General features: G+C 43.8%; 2 protein-coding genes across 2 annotated transcripts in view; one reads left to right on the top strand and one right to left on the bottom strand.

Moving 5' to 3' along the window:
* LOC134528507 (aminopeptidase N-like) overlaps nt 1-7,201 on the bottom strand; it is a 44,084-nt gene extending 36,883 nt beyond the window's left edge. The window contains exons 1-4 of the mRNA XM_063362185.1: nt 7,136-7,201; nt 6,734-7,045; nt 5,778-5,975; nt 2,983-3,138 (exon numbers count right to left, since the gene is read on the bottom strand). Coding sequence (XP_063218255.1) covers nt 2,983-3,138; nt 5,778-5,975; nt 6,734-7,035 — 656 coding nt within the window. The 5' untranslated portion in view covers nt 7,036-7,045; nt 7,136-7,201. The remainder of the gene's footprint in view (nt 1-2,982; nt 3,139-5,777; nt 5,976-6,733; nt 7,046-7,135) is intronic.
* Nucleotides 7,202-10,180: 2,979 nt separating this feature from the next.
* The window catches only part of LOC134530691 (thyrotropin-releasing hormone-degrading ectoenzyme-like), a 36,954-nt gene continuing 34,016 nt past the window's right edge, over nt 10,181-13,118 (top strand). The window contains exons 1-2 of the mRNA XM_063365769.1: nt 10,181-10,272; nt 11,039-11,328. Of these exons, the coding sequence (XP_063221839.1) occupies nt 11,060-11,328 (269 nt within the window). The 5' untranslated portion in view covers nt 10,181-10,272; nt 11,039-11,059. The remainder of the gene's footprint in view (nt 10,273-11,038; nt 11,329-13,118) is intronic.

Genomic DNA, 13,118 nt, shown 5'->3' with positions numbered 1-13,118 from the left:
AGATTCAGACACGTTCTGTACGCACAGCATATTCCGAATAATACTACTCTGGTGTAATATTTCATCGGTAACTAAATTTAGGCCTTACTGTTTAATTGTTTTCTATGATTTATTTAAAATTGTCTACTTTTTTTGTTTTAAGTTTTTTTTCTATTCCTTCGTAGGCCCCCTAGACCCATGGGCCCCGTTGCCATAGCAACGGTAGCACCGGCCATGTGGGGGCCCTGCTCAACGAACAGGACAGTTCCCCTGAAGTGACTGCCACCCGTGCTACGGCCTCGTGCAGCGGGTGTACTACCCCACAGGCGCTCCACTCCGAGAAGCGCGCCCGCGCCACATCCAGAGCCGCGCAGTGGAGGGGGTGACCACGTGACTGAAGAGTTGTTACGTGCCGCGTCGACATCACGAGGTGGTCAGAATCAAGGTGTGAGGGACAGAATATAGATATATATTTTAAGTTAAATGTTAATGCAAAACTGTTTGTAGGCAAAGGCTATTTGTTTAGTTCCAACAGGATGCATGTGTACTCTAAGATATCTGCAGGCAAGCAAGTTTTCGTAAACTACCTAGAAAAATGTTCCTTTTTTTTGACGTGACAACGTCTAATAAATCGATGAACGACGGCTGCACGCACGAAAAAGTGTCCCGTTAAGCACATAGTCACGTTACGCTGTGTTCCGTTACGCTCATTGTACGCTTGCGCCGCATCTATCTCTCTCCACTCGATTGGAACAACCATCGATTTGACTTTTTCGAGGCACATTAAACTTGAAACTCTCCCATTCGTTTCCTACTTTTCCTATCATCGTCCTATCCTTAACAGAATGACACAGATTGGAAGAAGTTAAGTAGCAAACATGTATAAAAGTTATAGTTAAAATAATCTCTTCGTTAAAGTAATAAACATATTTGAATTAATGAGTGCAAATAAAAGTAAATTTATCAATTAAATTGTAGATTTCATTTCACTCCTTCTTTGTATCCATACAAAATAGTGATAATTCAATAAAAATGATTCAATTTTATTCATAAAAGTATGCAATCATTTCATCAATGTTTTGTTATGACGTTGTCACGTTAAACTATCGTCCGTAAACCAACTTTACAGACAACCAATTTTTTTAATTTGAATGTTAATGCAAAACTGTTTGTACGCAAAGGTTATTCGTTTCGTCCCAACAAAATGCATGTGTACTCTAAGATTTCTGCAGCCAAGCAAGTTTTTGTAAACTACCTAGCAAAATGTTTTTTTTTTGAGAAAACAAACCTGAAAGCCTCCACACTATTCTACATTACTTTATACCCGTTTCCTTCTGACCGCCTCCTTTTATTATTTCAAGATATAACTGCACAATTATCACTCGTTGAAGTAATCTGTAGAACTCAACTCAACAATAAGCAACATATAACTATGACATTGAGACGAAGGAAAAAAAAACAACTTAATTTCAGTGTTTTATACGACAAAAATTACCAAGAACTCTAGGTACATGAGTTCCTAACACTTGCTTCGAAGGATGTTCGTAAGTACCAGACACCTGGCAGCTATCTATCATTCGAAGAAGGAATTTTAGGTAATTGCTGCAGCTATTAGAAATATGGTTATATTGTAACATCAGTCAAGTCGTCAAGAATGTTGGAAAACCACTCAATTAAAGCCCGTATTAGTAAAAAAAAAAATTCCTTTTGGCACAGTCTACAGGAGTAGGTAGATTTCGGAACTCTATATCTTTTGGAAATGTTTTGGAAACTTACTTCTGTAACATTTCAAGAACTCAATGTACGTAAAATTCTATATGTTTTCCAATATTCCAAAACGACTGATGAAACATTTTCTCATATTCCATGCAGCGAAAATATCTTGAATTTTTTTTGGCTCAATTTTTACATTGCTCTTTGCTAACCCGTTCCTCCTAGCATTGCTGCAGAGTCTGTGGCGCTATTAAATAGCTATGAACGAATTTAATATTACACCTACAATTAAGTTAAAAAAATTTTTACTATCAAATATTTATTGTCATCCCTTGTGGTAGTATAAAAAAACAACCAAGGATTAAGAAAATATTAAGATGGTTTAATATAAATTCTAACGACCTTCATACAAAGGAATTTTTGATTTTTCTATTTTTTAGTTTCAACCCCTATATTTACGGTAATAGTTCGTTTCATCAAAAATTGTTTCAGCCAAACATTTTAGATAAAGCGTAGGAGTTTTATGATAAATTATAATGGATTTGATATTATATATATTTAAAATTAATGACATTTCTCTTTCTACACTTGTTGTTTCCACCCCTTTCAGTAATGATTGTTACATAAAATTTACTTCATACAAAAGTTTTAAACAATATTTAAAATTTAAAACAAAAAATGAACATTAATTCGATAGAGTACATGGTAGGAAAATTTTATTTTCTTATTTCTTCATCTACCCTTTGTAGCAATGGTTGATTGTACCAAAAATTATTTGAGACTAAAGTTTTGAAAATATTATTAAGGTTTACAAACTATTTCAACTGATTTTATAGTGTGCCTACTACAGGAGTTACGAATTTTTTTTGCCATTCATCCCCTGTTTATTTCACACCTTGCAGAAATGATCAGTCGTTTGAAAAAAAAAAATATATATTTCAGATGTATGTTGTAGATAATAATTTAATGTTTTACAAAAAAACAGAACGGACCTGATGTCTCCTCCTTATCCGGTTACCCCACTACATACCTAACTATTTCCCTCCTCTCCAGTTTCCCCCACTACATACCTAACTATTTCCCACCTCTCCAGTTTCCCCCACTACATACCTAACTATTCCCCTCCTCTCCAGTTTCCCCCACTACATACCTAACTATTCCCCTCCTCTCCAGTTTCCCCCACTACATACCTAACTATTCCCCTCCTCTCCAGTTTCCCCCACTACATACCTAACTATTCCCCTCCTCTCCAGTTTCCCCTAGCTACATAGCGGTGCGAGAGGCGCTCACATGTCCTGGGTGTCCTTGAGCGGCATGTTGGACCACACGTGGTACTTCCTGCGCGCCGCCACGGAGATCTGGAAGCTGGCCTTGAGGGCGGGCTCGTCGAAGCACGGGAACACCTGGCGGGCCTTGGTGGTCTTCATGGACGTGGCAGCGTACCAGCTGTGGAGCAGCGACAACCACCCTTGTTGACGACGACTGCGTGCCATGACCAGAGACTGGACAATTTCGCGGTTTCAATGACCTCTAGGTTAGACTCCACGATCCTCTATGCACTAGGACAAATTTGCACCTGCTCATTGGATGATGACTCGTGACACGTGTTACCGGGCATGCTTGTGATTTGATACTTCTTTTGTTGAAGGTTTTTCATTGGCGTAGAGTCCTTCAGGTAAACGGTGGTCCAATCACTGACTCGGAATGAATGTGAACGAGTTTGGAGACTAACTTACCGCGAAATGAATCCGCGAAATTTTACGTGGTCTCTAGACATGACTGATACACATATCAGCTCAGTTTACACGTCCAATTATGCGCATTTCGCGGAAATCGTTTTGCTAAAAATTCCAGACTTGTGAAACTTTGTACAGTTGCGATTTTTGAAGTGAAAACTTCTTTAGCCGCGTTGATATATTTTTTGGTAGGGGCAAAACTTATCGGTTCGCGTCACCGACATGCTAGTGACGTGTTGCGCCAGACTGGCGACGCGCAGCGGCCTGTGTACATGTACACGCATATATACACTAATACATTGTATATACTCGACTGTATCGGGAAGCCTTCTTTTCACAGACGAGAGAGCCAAAACCCGAAGTTTCCCGTAGTTCATGCTTTTTTTCCGTATCTTTTATGTAGCTATCCTAACCAAATCAACCGTCCACAATGTTTTAAAGTATTTATAATGTAGTTAACCTAACCTAATTGACCATTAGTATCCTTTTATCAACACCGCCATATTTATTTACAATGAACAAAAAAAAACCGAAGATGCACGATCGAGCGTTTGGCTCTCTGGTCTGTGAAAAATGGATTCCCGTATCATGTGCGTGTTGGACTCTTTTTGGATGGGTAAAATCTTGTGAGTTCACGTCACCGACATGGCTCTAGTAGGTAGCAGTAAGTGAAGTTAAATTGACCACGTGAAAAGTTTAATTTGTGTATACTGTGCATTGCCCATTGAACAAATGAACTAGGTCTGACATCACTGGTAAGTCATAGCTAGGCAATGAAATTTTACGAAAAATTTGACATACCACTATCATCTGCTGTGACTAAAAAATGATATAAGTATAAATTATACCATGCTTACCTCATAATGATATACTACCAAAATCATTTTCTTACGTACATTTGATGTATAAATGATGTCATATTACACATTTAAAAACAATGATTTAAGTTTTCACTTCTGTTGACAGTCCTCATGACTGAATCATTTATTTTCTCAACATTGAAATCTCACTCAAGGACTGTTTAGAAAATAAAGTAGTACGTACTTATCTGTATACATTTGAACTAAGTCTTACTGAATCCATTTCAGCCTACTCTCAAACTGAACAAGGAAACATATGGTACATATGTAAATAGTCAACTAAGCTTTTACAACTAAAGGCCCTAGCACACGATGGAATATTCCCTTGTGAGGTCTTCCATGGCAGCAGGTATGGATGACTCTGTGGAAGAATTGGCAGAGCGCTGGCCGTTTTCATGGATTTTTTTTGTAATCGGTCGTGTTCAAATTTCCATGGAAGGTTTTGTAGAAGGTGTGAAATTTAGCCAATCAGAAAGATGTGGTAGTGTGTCTCAAGTGTTTAAAATGGTAATTTGATTTTAGAGGGATTGGAGTTTTCTTGATTATTTATTGGTAATGCTGTGAAATATGGTCTGTTGAAGCAGTTTCAGTGTTATGGGACAGTTATGAGAAGCATCCATGTTCATAAAATACAAAAATGATCATATAATCGTAATGAAACCATTCGCAATGGCTAGGCCTACACTTGTCACAATTCTGCGTTTGATAGTTTCTGCCATAGAAACATCCATACCTGCTGCCATGGAGGCTTGAGCTGGCAGGTTTTTGCTGGAAGCTTCTGTTGGGAGCCTTCCACCATGTGATACAGGCTTGATTTGCTAAATATCATAATGAAACCATTCGAACAAGCTAGGCCTACGTCAGTTACAATTCTACGTTTGATAGTTTCTTCATCAGAAACATTCATACCTGCTGCCAAAAGAGCTTTGGCTGGCAGTTTTGCTGGAAGCTTCTGTTGGGAGCCTTCCACCATGTGATACAGGCTTTATTTGCTAAATATCATAATGAAACCATTCGAACAAGCTAGGCCTACGTCAGTTACAATTCTACGTTTGATAGTTTCTTCATCAGAAACATTCATACCTGCTGCCAAAAGAGCTTTGGCTGGCAGTTTTACTGGAAGCTTCTGTTGGGAGCCTTCCACCATGTGATACAGGCTTTATTTGCTAAATATCATAATGAAACCATTCGAACAAGCTAGGCCTACGTCAGTTACAATTCTACGTTTGATAGTTTCTTCATCAGAAACATTCATACCTGCTGCCAAAAGAGCTTTGGCTGGCAGTTTTGCTGGAAGCTTCTATTGGGAGAGCCTTCCACCGTGTGATACAGGCTTAAACTTGCCATCCACTTACGACAGCCAAAGCCCTTAAAGAAGATCCTCACAAGATTAATTGCAGAATTTTCCCCGGTATGTCAGTTCTCTGACGGGACAGAGATGTAACCCGACATCGCACGGGAAGAAGCAAGACCACCAGCCGGCTACTACCTGGTCTCCTGGGACCGTTGGTCGACGTAGCTGCCGCGGAAGAAGGCCTCTGCCACCGCGCTGTCCAGCTTGCCGGAGAAGGCCACGTGCAGCTCGTAGTCAACGCCTCTCTGCAGCTTCTCGCCCAGCATGATGATGTACCACTGCTTGGCGAAGTTCTTCTTCGTGCTGCTGACCGGGACCTCCTCGCTGTCGTTGCTGCGACACACATCGCCAGCTGACAGTCCCTTCACTGAGGACATGCCCGTGCACATCCTAGTACCTCCCATGCACACCCTAGTACACACTGTGCACATCCTAGTACCTTCCGTGCACACCCTAGTAACCACAATGCACAACCTAGTACCTCCTGTGCACACCCTAGTACCGCCCGTGCACACCCTAGTACCCCCCGTGCACACCCTAGTACCCACTGTGTACACCCTAGTACCCACTGTGCACACCCTAGTACCCACCGTGTACACCCTAGTACCCACCGTGCACATCCTAGTACCTCCCGTGCACACCCTAGTACCCACCGTGCACACCCTAGTATCCACCGTGCACACCCTAGTACCCACCATGCACACCCTAGTACCCACCATGTACACCCTAGTACCCACCGTGTACACCCTAGTACCCACTGTGCACATCCTAGTACCCACCGTGCACATCCTAGTACCTCCTGTGCACACCCTAGTACCCCTGTGCACACCCTAGTACCCCTCATGCACACACTAGTACCCACCGTGCACACCCTAGTACCCACCGTTCACATCCTAGTACCTCCCGTGCACACCCTAGTACTTCCCGTGCACACCTTAGTACTTCCCGTGCACACCCTAGTACCCTCTTATTGAGGTGTTGGCGTGCATGTAACTACTGTAATAAATCATAAATAAATAATAATAACTGCGAAATAAGTATATAAAATATAACCTAAGAGACCTTGCACCAGGACAGTAACGGGAGCGTACCTGGCGGGGTCGGCCGGCAGCCGGCGCACGCTGAGGCCCGCCGACGTGGTGTTGAGGTCCTGGTGCGCGTGCAGCGTGATGGAGTCGCTGGCCTCCAGGCAGCTGACGCGCGCCCACACCTCGCCCGAGAAGTCGCCCTCCTCCAGGCGCGGCACCAGGCGCACGCGGTAGGCCCGGGGCACCACGGCGCGCGGCAGGTAGAAGTCGTGCTGGTGCCTCAGCGCGTCCGCCGCGTCCAGGCTGGCACCGCAGCTCGAGCACCACAGCACCAGCAGCACCAGCAGCACCTCGGCGACCCTCATGGCTGCGGACCTGCACAGAGTCGAGGCCCTGCCACGTGGCTGTAGCGGGGGACGCGAGCCAGCACTGGCACCGTGGTACCACCGCGAGCGACGCACGTACCTGCCGGCGAGCAGCGAGTACCCTGGCACCCAGCTGCGGGGCGACTGGCGGGTCACGACCGGCCGCCTCCCCTTTGACCTCAATCAAGGGCAATTCGAGACGCCCCTCCCTCTCCCACGCGCCTCGTCGCGCGGCGCTCAGCGACAGTCGCCAAGATCACGACGCGGCAGACGGCGTGTGGGCGCCGCGCTGCTCAATGATCCTCCCCGAGCAAACCCGAGATCTCTGAGTGCACGAGGATCTCTGAGTGCTGCCATTGTGAGCAGACTACTTTTCTCCTGTTAGGAACATAGACGAGGGAAAAAAGGAAAGGACTCTGAGTTCCAAACCCCCCACCAGAGTTATAATGAATATAATAGAAAGTTGCATAATTTTTGGAATATAACACGCCAATTGACTACATAATCGTAGAAATATGTACGTTTAAAACTAATATTTATAATTTTTAATACTTAATTACCAATAATATTTCACAGCCTTAAGTAGGAGTAGAACTCGCTGTAGAACAACCTATAGTACAGAAAGCTCACCATGGCCCCCCCTTGTTGTCCAGAATTTGTACCTGCCGAGAAAACTGAGTAGTGAAAGGAAAATACAACAGCTCTGTGGTAAGCTCAAGCTGAAAGGAAGTAGCAAAAACCAAGACTTCTTTGCCAGCAACAAAATTATTCTTGTGTAGAACATACTAAGACATGGTTTAAATTATTCCATGTGATGCAGGAGCGGTTCGTTATGTTGCAGTGCAAACTAAGCTCACTGATGTTCTTGTTTGGAAGTGTAACTTGTACAGATTGTTGGTTTGTATAACAATATATTTACTCAGAATATTCAAGTCGGTATTACATATTTATGTATATATAAACATAGTGTTTGAAGTCTCATCGACAGCGAGGTCTTTAGAATCAGTTACTCATGACGACAAAGAACACAGGTGATAGGAAAGGAATCAGTCATGGTCTGCAGTAAGAAACCATCCCAGAATATGCCTGGAGAAATAACCAAGGAAAATGAAAAAAATAAGGTTGGCCTGACAGGAATTCTAAACTAATTCCGTTTGGACCTCGCTCCTTCGGGCGGATCCAGGAGCCCTGATGCACTCGCCCGCCCAGTTCGGAAAGTGTGTTTTGTACTCCTTGCGGGAAGAATAGCAGTGGTCTGGCAACTCTGTACCCTGACTGATGACTTCGCAAAGTTTGCAAATCTAGGTCCCGTGCTTCGTCGGTCCCTGCAATGAGACAATAAATCTGAAATGCAGTCACTAGGTACTGACACTCTTCATCTGCCATAGTCGGCAAACGAAAAGAAAAAAGCACGGATGGAAGAGAACCCTCAGTACACAAATCAGACACGAATTATTCTATCATTTCCTGCAAGCTTGAAGCTACGAGTGGATCAGAGGAATTACTCCGAGGATTCACTCGTGCGTGGATCAGAGGATTCATTCGTGCGTCGTGTTGGCAAGCGTGAACGGAGAAGATAGTCGCACATCATCTCGCCCGGAGAAGTCCGTGGGCGGCTAGTTGCCAGTTGGTCCGCATGTCGGCGCTAATGGCGGCGTGGGCTCGAGGTGATGAATGCCAAAGCTTCATCGTTACTGCGCTCGCAACTAGCTGCCGCACACAGCCTCGAGAATCCTGAGAAACACTCTCGGGTGCACTATGGACTTCCAGACGTCATTTTCTGTCACATTAGTGGATGGATCTCGCTCTTCTTTGAAGGGGAGAGGAAAGTTTTTGTTCATTTCATCTTGAAGTTTCAAATCATTGAACCACACTTGAAGTATGGCACTTGAAGAGGGAGTATAATACAGTTGTGGGTGTATTATGGCACGTTCATGGAATATTCAGTTATTTCCTCCCAGTGGTTGGAGGCTGGATTCTGTTGATAAATAGGAGCAATACCAAATAATAAAATCTTTGGAATATACTATTTGTGCCATGTTGTACAATACACATGGGTAAATACTTCAAAATTATATTTATTGCAAAAATAAATAAATAATCATAGATTATGAGTATTAGGGAAAATATGGAAGACAACAAACCCAAAGGTGGTGGGAGGCATGATTGTGAATAGGGAGAGACATAAAGGAACAGAGACATAAGTGACACTAGCCATAGCGGGATACTGGGCAGTAAATATGTTCCACTTGGCCATTTCCATGCAATACCCCAAACTGTCACAAGTAACGAATTTTTATAATATTATGTATGAATATACTTTTTCTAAGAATCACTCGATACCCTGATACCAAAGTAGTAGCTCAGATTGTTTTTGAACATGCCCACTTCTAAGACATTTTTCTTCGGGTAAACATTTGAAATCCATCAGCAGCATTAATGAAAAGATTATTTACATGCTGTGATATCATAAAACCATCTAAACAAAAATCTACGAACTAACCCAAGAAGTCTGATTTGATCTTTGTTTGTGCCTCTACCCACAATGGCATTTCAGTGTCACAGCTAAAAGTTCCAAAGTTGCATGAAGAAGGATAACAAGACAGCAAACCGACACACTGCCTTGAGTACAGAGTTGACTAGACACTTTATGCACATATGTTAGTTTAGCTCATATCCCTTCCTTATTTCCATCCAAACAGTAGTCACCCCGGGTAGTTGGTCCCTTGATGCTGTTAGATGGAAATATGAGTCGTGTGATGTGCAGAATGGACGATCAAATGAACTGCTGCCATACACTCCAGAGATGTCATAGCGAGGTGGCGCAGCTGTAAGACACTGGACTCCCAGTCGATTTTAATTCCGGTCCATCCATCCATCCTAATTTTGTTTTTCCGAAGATTCATATGGTTTCAGGGAATCAATTAAGGCTTGTTCTGGGACGGATCCTAATTTCTCCGGCGCTGTTTTGGTGACGCGCCATGACCTCACTGCCGGCGAGACGTAGATCACCCAAAAAAGAAAGAGCGGGGGATCGCGAGATGCACGGAGAGCGTGCGGACCAATGCCAGCAGCGGCGATTGGCGGACGTCTGGATGAGTGGGCTTGGCCTTCTTTGCGGGTTGGAAATCTCTCCCACAATTAAGGCCGGGGCTCTCGGCCAGTCCACCACGTCCCAGGGGCATCCGGGCTGCTCCCAGGAGGCCAGGCGGCCTCACTCGCTCGCGGGCCTTGCAGGTGAGTGCCTCTGCTTCAGTAGAACCTACAGCGAGGTCATGCGGGCAAAAACGCTCGGGACCAGTTAGGCATAACAGGGTAGTAAGTAACAATATTGTGGTTTTGAGGGTTTTGACTACCTCAACACCTAGCCATACACGGGGATACTTCAACGTGTTATTCAGCCACCTTGTACTTTAAAACTACACCATGTAACTCAAACAGAACTTTACCACCTAATAAATAGCACTAACATGTGAATTCATTAATTAATACATTTAGAACAATAAGCACTGATAGTCATCGCCAATGAGGTCATTAGGGATGGACACATTATATTACAAGTCAGTGATACTGAGGCAGGAATCGGCCATGGAATGTTGTAAATAACCCTTTAACCAAACCCAGTATTTGGCCGTAGTGGTTTTCTTTTGGGAAATTATGTAAACCGAACTCGGGATGGATGGACTGTGTTATAACACAATATAAAAATTAACTCAAAACAAGGCACAACTTTTTTTTCAATATAAATTTAGGAAGGAAAGTATAGTTATAGCTCATTGTAAAATAATCAAATATAGGTTTGTGTCTTGATCGTCATATTTAGGCATGATGCAAGCTTCACCATTTCGCAAGTCTGATTAAAGTGTCAGTTACAGCTCTATGCAAGTCAAAGTGTTGTTTACGAAAGTTAAGTTCCATTGCATTCAGTCAGCGCAAGTCTGTGCAAGTTTGCCTGAAGTAGCCGGTGGGCGACGCTGTGACGGACGTGTTGCAACTGTTCCAGCCAGGGGGTCCACGGTGTGACATGAGGGCCCAGTGGTGGCCGGGAGCCACGCTGCTCCTCCTGACCACGAGGTGCGTCCTCGGGGAGCTCCGCCTGCCGGGCACGGTGGTGCCGCGCTGGTACCGTCTGGAGCTGCTACCCCGCGCCGCCGAGGGTACCTTCGCCGGCCGGCTGAGGGTCAACGTGACCTGCCGCGCCGACACCGACACCGTGGTGCTCCACGCCGACCCGGCGCTGCGGGTCACGGCCGACGACATCACCGTCTGCCACCCGTCTACCCGGGCCTCCTGGTGAGTGCCCCGACACCGTCCATCAACCACGTCCTGAGGGATGTTCCCCTCCCATGAGGGGTCGACATGTTGGTGGTGATACAGACCGGAGAACAGAGGCGGGTCTCGAAACCATGAAGTGTCTGACTGGGACTCGTTGCAGACCGCTTGCATGGTTAAACACTGGCTCTCACCATTGGACAGACATCTCTTGGTCCCGGGCCTCCTGGTGAGTGCCCCGACACTGTCCATCCTGAGGGATGTTTCCCTCCCACGAGGGGTCGACGCGTTGGTGGTGATACATATCGGAGCCAGTTCTGGACAAGCAACAGCGGCGGGTCTCTGAATGGTTAGTAGGCCATGACACCATGGAGTGTCTGATTTCAGACCGATTGCATGGTTCGCCTCTGGCTCTCACCATTGGGCAGACGTCTCTTGGTAGCGTGCCTCACGGCTGGTTGTGATAGTTGCTGGCGCATGAAGGACAATGCTGCAACTATAAAACTTAAAACGTCTGGACCAATATGCTTCGTATTCTTCGTATGTTAAATCATGCTCACAGGGCATTCCCCATCCTGATGAAAGGTTGCACAGGAGATACAGAAAAGGCGATTTTAGCACCTGGACTGAACTACAGTTGTCTCTAAATATTGAGTATCAGACAATCAGAGCACAGGAAAAAGCACAGAGCAGGAAAAGGTTTCGTTTTCTGATCAACTGTGTTTTTAGTTAATGGCCTTCATACCCAATAAGTGTGACCACATTGCCTTGACCCGGGACCCATACATACACAACAAAGTCAAATGTTCTTACATGCCATTACAAATGTAATAGCAATACAGGTATTTAAGCTAAAGCATACAGAGAACGAACAGTTATCTGTGTACACTCCAGTCACCATGCTCAGGAGAAAATACAGAACACAAGCAGGATCCACAGTGACAAGCATTTTCTGTTACAGGCACGAAGAAGCAGTGATCATTTTTTTTAAATTAAATCAAAATAAGCATAGCTTGCACATCATCAAATTTATTGCATTAAAATATGCCCTTAGGCCTGAACCAAAATCAAACTTGAATAAGAAATTGTACGTGTACCACTTACAAAATATTAAATTAAAATACATGTTCTATTTCGACAGTGAATTAGCAAAGAGATACATTATAAAACACACTAAAACAGCAAGAGACTCTTTAGTTTAAGTGAGAATTGTGTTCCAATTCCAGAAATATCAATAAAAAGGCTTAGCGCACACGAGCGAAACTTTTATGTATACAATGTAACTCAATAAGAATTATACTTACTACCATGTATATATGAGAAAATCGTGGGTAAGGTACCAAAAATTACAAAAATTAACGATTGATCCAACAAATGTAAAAAAAGCACAACACTTTACACTTAAAGGGACAAGTACACGAAATACTATAATAATTAAAGTTATGAAGTCTTGTACAGAGTTTAACCCAGCTAACACAGACAAAAATTAAAGCCTAGAATTCAAGCCAGGGAGATAGTTACATCTGATATCGCGAAAAGGAAACTAAGTTTTCATCCCTAATCAAGGAGCCATTTAAGAATTCACCAGCTTTTGGATGTGCTTCCGGTGCTAATCATGGTAGGGCTGTCTTATCAAATAAGGAAATATCAAGCACAAGGAAAATCCAAGGTCGCAAGGTGGTAGCCGATACCAAATATTGACCAAAATACCAGAGTAGTTAAATAAATATAAGTTACATTACACCGCCAACGGGTACAAAGCACAAGATACTTATGTGCGAATGATTAATCCCCGAAGCATCACGTCGCCA

The sequence above is a fragment of the Bacillus rossius genome, chromosome 1, assembly GCF_032445375.1.
Source record: "Bacillus rossius redtenbacheri isolate Brsri chromosome 1, Brsri_v3, whole genome shotgun sequence".
NCBI lineage: Eukaryota > Metazoa > Arthropoda > Insecta > Phasmatodea > Bacillidae > Bacillus > Bacillus rossius.
The sequence above is the reverse complement of the archived record's forward strand: the minus strand, read 5'-3'. Positions and strand labels throughout refer to the sequence as shown.